An 8111-nucleotide genomic window follows, 5' to 3' on the forward strand; every position below is an offset into this window, starting at 1 on the left:
ACAGGGCCTGGGGCTGGTGGCCCCAACTTGGACCCCCCCCAACCCCCCACAACTAGGGACCAGCGTCTCCAGAATCTGCCGTCCAAGGATACAGGTCTAGGGCAGGGCCTGAGGGAGCCTTCCCCTGTGTCTGGAAGGGCACCTGCTCTCCGACGTCCAGAATGTGCTTGACACCATCACGTGTGGTCTGACAGAGGCCCATGAGAGGGGCAGGTAGGTGCTGGCCCGGCTCGGGCTGCCAGGACAGGAAGCCAGAGATGGCGAGGATCATGGAGGCAAACCCGGATCCTCCCATCCAATCTCCACAGGCCAAAGCCCAGTGATGTGGAGCGGGGCGTCTTGGCCAGAGTGATTCTGCCCCCCAGGGGACATGACACCACCCAGAGGCTGTGGTTGCCGCACTGGGAGGAGGGTACTCTTGGAATCCAGTGAATGGAGGCCAGGGACACCACTAAACATCCTACAGCACACAGGACAGCCCCCAAGACAGAGAGTGGCCCAGCCCAGATGGCAGCAGGGCCAGGGTGAGGACCTCCCGGTACAGCAACCCCATGCCTGGGTGCCTGGAGTCTCGCCCTGTGGGGAGAAGGGCTGTGCCCATTCTGCCTGGAGAATCAGGGTGGCCAGGGGTCCCCAGGGAGCGTGAGCTCCACTGTGGCCTCAGTGGTGGGCAGCGTGGGGCCAGGGCCAACATTTCTGTCCGGGTTGGGAACTTGCTTTCCTTCCCGACATCCTCCCTGAGCCCGACCTAACTTTCTCTGTCCTCTGCCCTCTTCACCCAGAACACCACGCCCTGTTGGTAGGCCTGCCGAGACCCTGCCCGCCCAGAGGAGGACGGCACCCTCTTCGGGGTGGGAGCACCTCGGATTCTCCTGGGAGCGACACCGAACTTAGCTCTCAGAGCACACGTGCGAAGGGGCCATTTCTCTGACCCAAGTGGCCGGATGACAGACAAACCCAGGGACTGAAGCGCAGGCCTTGGCTTTAATTGACATTAGATCTGTAGGCTCCCCGGCCCCTCGGGAGCCCAGCTCTCCACTCCACCCAGCCTCCGCAGTACCCGTGGCTGACGTGAGTTGAAGCAGGCTGCAGGGGCATGCCCTGGCTGCTTTCTTTTTCTCTGTCCCTCTCGTGGGACCTCTTCCTCCCTCCCTCCACCCTCAAGCTTTCCCAAGGCTGGCCCAGGCTCTGGTGCTGGGCAGCTGCCCGGGTGTCTCGGTGTGGGGGTGCTACTGGTGGGGGCTGTGCCCTTCCCCCCCGCCCCGGACCTGTCTCCTCCTGCTCCTGGTGCCACCCTCTCCCCTCCTGTCCTGAGCTGGGAGAACCAGCCCTGGCACTCGGATCCCTACGGCCTCTCCAGGCCCCCAGAGCGGGTTCTCTTGCACAAGGGACATGTGGTCTCCTCTGGGGTCCCCCAGGATCTCTTAGGCCTGAGCCCTAAGCCTTCAGGGGAACCAGACTGGGAGTGGGCACCCTTGGCTGGGTCTATGCTGGAACTGGAAGCTGAGAAAAGAGGGAGAGAGAGGAGTCGATCAGAGGGACCCAGGGGAGGCTGTCAGCCCACCCTGTGACCGCTGAACCTGGCATCCTTCCAAGCCAGAGGGGAGGGGGGCAGTTCTCCTTAAAGAAAACCCCACAGGGGAGGAGAAAGAGGGAGACATGGTTCAAGCAGGAAAGACCCTTCTGTAACTTACACCCCTCACTTTACAAATGAGGATTCTGAGGCATGGCCGGTGGGGGAAAGCAGCCTAAGGTCCCTCATTGAGTGGAGAGCTAGGACAGGTACCCAGGCAGCTCAGGAGTGGAGAGGGACTACCTGGGTCCGTCTGAGTGCCTAGCCCACCCCTGCCCTGAGTCTGGCCCTCCTGTCCTAGCTCTGTGTCACCTGGACAGGCTCACCTGTATTTCCCCGGCTGTCCCTGGGCAGTTGAGCTTCCAGAAGGGCTGAGTGGTGGCTGTTACCTTGGCCCACAGTCCCCTGTGCTAAGTCTAGGGGCCAGACGAGGCCCTCGGGCTGTGGCAGGCAGCCCCCAGCCAGGAGCCGACCCAGCCAGTGGCTCTCACATTGGCCAGCAGGCTGCAAGTGGCCTGGCAGGTAGAGAGCCAGGCCCCGGAGGTGGCGCAGACGGAAGTTCTTGGGCTTGCTTCCCTGGGCACTGGGGCACTGCTGCTGCTGGGCCCCCAGGCCCGCCTCGTAGATATTGGGTGGTGTGTCGGGGTGACTGGTGTGTCCTTGGGCCCAGCTCACTGCGTCTGTGGAGGGGAGAGCAGAAGGGTGTGGCCAGTGGGCCCCAGTGCCCGTGAGGGGAGAATAGTCCCATGCTGGTGGGATGAGCCCCACCCTGGCCTGCAGAGCCTCAGCTTACCTGTCTGTCATGTGGACTCCGCCCCCTGCCTCCCATCCCCCTCATCCAACTTAGCACTCCTCCCTCCCAGCCCATAGGGAGGGCTGAGAAACCTGGTCTCAGCACCAAGATCTTTTCAGGACTTCAGGCTCTTTCTGCCACCCACTTTTGTCCCCTGCCCTAAAAAGAGCATTCTAGTGTCCAGGGTCAAGTGGCCTGGACCCATGGCCATTCCCTTCTCCCAAGCACGCTTGTCCCTGGGGCCACCCTGGTGGCTTTGGGCCCAGGTCAGGACAGGAGGGCATCTCTCCTCCTGCCTCTCCTCCCCGCAGCCCGGCACCTTCTCTTATGCGCAGCTCAGAGAACGCACAGACCAAGGCTTCCATGGAGGGCCAGCTGGTGGGGAGGAGCGGCTGGGCCTCATGTGCAGCAGGGCTCTGCTCTCCGCCACCTAGCGGGCGGGTCTGCAGGGCTCCCTTGGCAACCAGCTCTGTGATGTCACAGGGAAGACTCCCTCATCTCTTGGACCTCCAGGTTTGGCAGGGATGATGTACAGAGCAGGGGCAAGGTGGAAGGTGGGCAAGGGGACGGGGCACAACCTTGGGGAGGTCCCTGGTCCCTCTGGCTTGGGACAGGCACGCAAAACAAATTTGGCTCTTGCAGTCTGGGGAGTCACTCCCTGGGGTGACCTGACCTCTTGGGGTGTCCTTTTCCTCATCTGTGGGTGGAAAATGAATGTTTAGGGACACAGACATGGTGAGACCTGTATCAGTGGTTTGAGCATGCCAAGAAGGTGGTTCTGGGTGACTGGGCAGGTCCCTTAACTCTTCCATCCATTTTCCCATAAGTAGGCCATGGAGTATCCTGTGGATTGCACCAAGTGTGAGGAAGCGTTTGGAGAAACCACTGCTGGGGATGGGGGGATGTAAATGATACCACCAGTTTGGGAAACAATTTCTTTAAAAGTTAAACTTTTCAATTCTCTCTGTTCACAAATGACATGGTCCTATATAGAGAAGAAATTAATTCACACTCAAAGGGGAAAAAAAAGAACCTATTTGAGCTAGTAAAACTATCAGAGCTAATAAGTTAGTTGAGCAGTCTCAGGACACATGATCAACACACAATGAACTATATTTGTATACACTAGGAAAGAACAAAAAGAATAAAATCAATCATGGAAGGGCAAGACAGCCCTAAAAAACTAGAAAACAACAAAAAAGAAAACTTAAATGGAAAAAGACCATGTTTGTGGATTGAAGTCTTAATATTAAGACAGCAGTCCTCTCCAAGGTCATCTACAGATTCAATGCAATTCCTGTAAAAATCCCAACAGCCTCGAAGGCAGAAACAGGAAAACTGATCCTAAAATTAATATGGAATTACAAAGGAACCCCAAAGCCAAAAACAACCTTAAAAAGTTTGAAGACTAAGATTTTCTATTTAAAAACTTCTTACATACGATTCAACACTGCAGTAACCAAAACAGTGTGGAACTGGCACAAGACTAGAGATCTAGACCAATGGAACAGAATAGAGAGCCCAGGATAAATTCGTACATCACTGGACAATTTATTTCCAACAGTATTATCAAGATTATTCCATGGAGGAAATAATAGTCACTTCAACAAAGAGTGCTGGGATAACTGGATATAAAAAGATATGAATGAAGAGCAACCTAGATGTCCACCAACAGATGAATGGATAAGGAAGTTGTGGTACATATACACAATGGAATATTCTATTCAGTTCAGTCGCTCAGTCGTGTCCGACTCTTTGCAACCCCATCAACTGCAGCACGCCAGGCCTCCCTGTCCATCACCAACTCCCGGAGTTCACTCAAACACACGTCCATCGAGTCCGTGATGCCATCCAGCCATCTCATCCTCGGTCGTCCCCTTCTCCTCCTGCCCCCAATCTCTCCCAGCATCAGAGTCTTTTCCAATGAATGAGTCAACTCTTCGCATGAGGTGGCCAAAGTACTGGAGCTTCAGCTTTAGCATCATTCCTTTCAAAGAACACCCAGGACTGATCTCCTTTAGAATGGACTGGGTGGATCTCCTTGCAGTCCAAGGGACTCTCAAGAGTCCTCTCCAACACCACAGTTCAAAAGCATCAATTCTTCGGGGCTCAGCTTTCTTCACAGTCCAACTCTCATATCCATACATGACTACTGGAAAAACCATAGCCTTGACTAGATGGACCTTTGTTAGCAAAGTAATGTCTCTGCTTTTTAGTATTATTACTCAACCATAAAAAGGAATGCATTTGAGTTGGTTCTAATGAAGTGGATGAACCTAGAGCCTATTATACAGAGTGAAGTAAGTCAGAACAAGAAAGATAAATGTCTTAGATTAGATATATTCTAATGCATATATACGGAATCTAGAAAAATGGTACTGAATTTATTTACAGGGCAGCAGTGGAGAAAGAGACACAGAGAATAGACTTATGGACATGGGAAGAGGGGAGGAGAGGGTGAGATGTATGTTGTGAGTAACATGGAAACTTACATTACCGTATGTAAAATAGATAGCCAATGGGAACTTGCTGTATGGCTCAGGAAACTCAAACAGGGGCTCTGTATGAACCTAGAGGGGTGGGATGGGGAGGGAGATGGGAGGGAGTATCAAATGGGAGGGGATATGTGTATACCTATGGCCGCAGAAGAACCAGAGATCAAATTGCCAACATCCACTGGGTCATCGAAAAAGCAAGAGTTCCAGAAAAACATCTACTTCTGCTTTATTGATTACACCAAAGCCTTTGACTGTGTGGATTACAACAAACTGTGTGACCTGCCTCCTGAGAAATCTGTATTCAGGTCAAGAAGCAAGTTAGAACTGGACATGGAACAACAGACTGCTTCCAAATTGGGAAAGGAGTACATCAAGGCTGTATATTGTCACCCTGCTTATTTAACTTATATGCAGAGTACATCATGAGAAATGCTGGGCTGGATGAAGCACAAGCTGGAGTCAAGATTGCCGGGAGAAATATCAATAACCTCAGATATGCAAAGGACACCACCCTTATGTCAGAAAGCAAAGAAGAACTAAAGAGCCTCTTGATGAAAGTGAAAGAGAAGAGTGAAAAAGTTGGCTTAAAACTCAACATTCAGAAAACTAAGATAATGGCATCTGGTCTCATCACTTCAAGGTAAATAGATGGGGAAACTGGAAACAGTGGCAGACTTTATTTTGGGGGGCTCCAAAATCACTGCATTATTGGAGAAGGAGTCCCTTGGACTGCAAGGAGATCCAACCAATCCATTCTGAAGAAGATCAGCCCTGGGATTTCTTTGGAAGGAATGATGCTAAAGCTGAAACTCCAGTACTTTGGCCACCTCATGCGAAGAGTTGACTCATTGGAAAAGATTGATGCTGGGAGAGATTGGGGGCAGGAGGAGAAGGGGATGACAGAGGATGAGATGGTTGGATGGCATCACTGACTCGATGGACGTGAGTCTGAGTGAACTCCGGGAGTTGGTGATGGACAGGGAGGCCTGGCATGCTGTGATTCATGGGGTCGCAAAGAGTAGGACATGACTGAGCAACTGAACTGAACTGAAAATCACTGCAGATGGTGACTGCAGCCATGAAATTAAAAGATGCTTGCTCCTTGGAAAAAAAGTTATGACCAACCTAGACAGCTTATTAAAAAGCAGAGACATTACTTTGCCAACAAAGGTCTGTCTAGTCAAAGCTATGGTTTTTCCAGTAGTCGTGTATGGATGTGAGTTGGACTATAAAGAAAGCTGAGCACTGAAGAATTGATGCTTTTGAACTGTGGTGTTGGAAAAGACTCTTAAGAGTCCCTTGGACTGCAAGGAGATCCAACCAGTCCATCCTGAAGGAGATCAGTCCTGAATATTCATTGGAAGGACTGATGTTGAAGCTGAAATTCCAATACTTTGGCCATGTGATGCGAAGAACTGACTCATTTGAAAAGACCCTGATGCTGGAAAGATTGAAGGCAGGAGGAGAAGGGGATGACAGAGGATGACATGGTTGGATGGCATCACCGACTCGATGGACATGAGTTTGAGCAAGCTCCAGGAGTTGGTGATGGACTGGGAGGCCTGGCGTGCTGCAGTCCATGGGGTTGCAAAGAGTCGGACACGACTGAGCGACTAAACTGAACTGAATGGCTGATTCATGTTGTTTTCATGTCAGAAAACAACAAAATTCTGTAAAGCAATTATCCTTTAATTAAAAAATTAATAAATTGAAAATATTAAAAAATATATGAATGAAAAATGAAACTGGACTCCTACCTCACACCGCATACAAAAATTAAAACTCTTTGAAGAAATCTTCATCACCATGGATTTGGTAATGGATTCATAGATATAACAACAAAAGCACAAGCAAAAAAAGAAAAAGGATAAATTGGTCTTTATAAAATTTGAAAATTTTTGTGCTGCAAAAAAGCACAAACTCTAAAGAAGTGAAAAGACAGCCTACAGAATGAGAGAATATACTTGCAAACCATGTATCTGATTAGAGCGTAGTATCTAGAACACAAAAAGAACTCTTACAACTCAACAACAAAAAGACAATCAGCTTTAAAAATGGGTGAAGAACTTGCATAGATATTTCCCCAAACAAGATACACAAATGGTCAATAAGCACGTGAGAAGATGTTCAGTGTACTGAATCATTGGGGAAATGCAAACTTAAGCCACTACCTCACACACTTGACGATGCCTATAATTAAAAACCACATGGGATCTTTCCAGATGAGGGACCAAACCGTCATCTCCCATGTCTCTTGTATTGGCAGGCAGGTTCTTTACCACTGAGCCACCAGGGAGGCCCCAGATCTATGAGTTTTGACAAACAGATACTGTCACGTAATTACCACCACAAGATACAGAACAGTTTCATTACTCCCTCCCCCCACACATTATTACATTATTATGTATCCAGCTCCTCCTGGGAACCACTAATTTGTTTTCTATCTCTATATTTTCATCTTACTCAGGATGTCATATAAATGGAATCAAATAGTATGAAGGATTTTGAGTCTGTCTTCTTCCACTTAGCATAAGGCATTGGAGAGCCATCGTTTTTCTTTGTGTATTTCAGCAGTTTGCTTCTTTTTTAAATGAATGGTAATCCATCGTACCACGTGTGTCTATCCATTTCTAAGTTGAGGGGCACCCAAGTGGTTTCCAGTTTGGGGCAATTATAAATAAAGGTGCTCTTAATATTTGTGTATAGGTTTCTGTGTGAACATAAGTAGTTTTCATTTCGCTTTGGTGAATACCTGGGAGAGTAATTGCTGAACTGTATGTTAAGTGTATGTTTAACTTTAGTAAGAAGTACCAGCTGTTTCCAAAGTGGATGTACACTTTCATATTCTCAACAATAAGGTATGAAAGTCCAGGGTGCTCTCCATCCTTACAAGCCCTTAGCACTGTCAGGGTTTTTTTGTGGTGGTTTGTTGTTTTAGCTGTTCTAATAACTGCCTAGTGATATCTTATAGTTTAATATGCATTTCTCTAATGACTAATCTTAAGCATCCTTTCCTTTGTTTATTACTTGTAAGAAAATAAGACTCATTATTTTAAGGTAAGAAAATTTAAACATAAGTTTTTTCCCCGTTTGTGCTTCCTCTTCTCTCCTCAAGTGTGCGTTATGTGTCTACATTATGCATTAACCAGACCTCTGCAGCAGCAGAAAAACTGCTCAACTATAAAGATTCATTTTTCTCCTTCTAATACCAGCCACATAACTCCTTAGGAGATAACGTTCCTTTCTT

The 8111-nt window shown here is 48.8% G+C and overlaps 1 protein-coding gene across 1 annotated transcript; it reads right to left on the bottom strand.

Moving 5' to 3' along the window:
• Window positions 1-965: 965 nt before the first annotated feature.
• C24H16orf90 (chromosome 24 C16orf90 homolog) lies at window positions 966-2807 on the bottom strand. Its single transcript, XM_069570643.2, has 3 exons — window positions 2716-2807; window positions 1900-2253; window positions 966-1503 (listed from the first exon to the last, which is right to left on the bottom strand). Exons 1-3 carry the CDS (start codon window positions 2729-2731, stop codon window positions 1346-1348), a joined length of 528 nt encoding a protein of 175 aa, XP_069426744.1. The 5' UTR covers window positions 2732-2807; the 3' UTR covers window positions 966-1345.
• Window positions 2808-8111: the final 5304 nt, after the last annotated feature.

Source organism: Ovis canadensis, chromosome 24 (assembly GCF_042477335.2).
Source record: "Ovis canadensis isolate MfBH-ARS-UI-01 breed Bighorn chromosome 24, ARS-UI_OviCan_v2, whole genome shotgun sequence".
In the NCBI taxonomy this organism is placed as follows: domain Eukaryota; kingdom Metazoa; phylum Chordata; class Mammalia; order Artiodactyla; family Bovidae; genus Ovis; species Ovis canadensis.

Excerpts from the sequence above, each read along its gene's own strand:
- C24H16orf90 (XM_069570643.2), bottom strand. Across the intron at positions 1,504-1,899 it reads GGACAGCCGGGGAAATACAG|CTTCCAGTTCCAGCATAGAC; the intron begins GTGAGCCTGTCC and ends CTCTTTTCTCAG.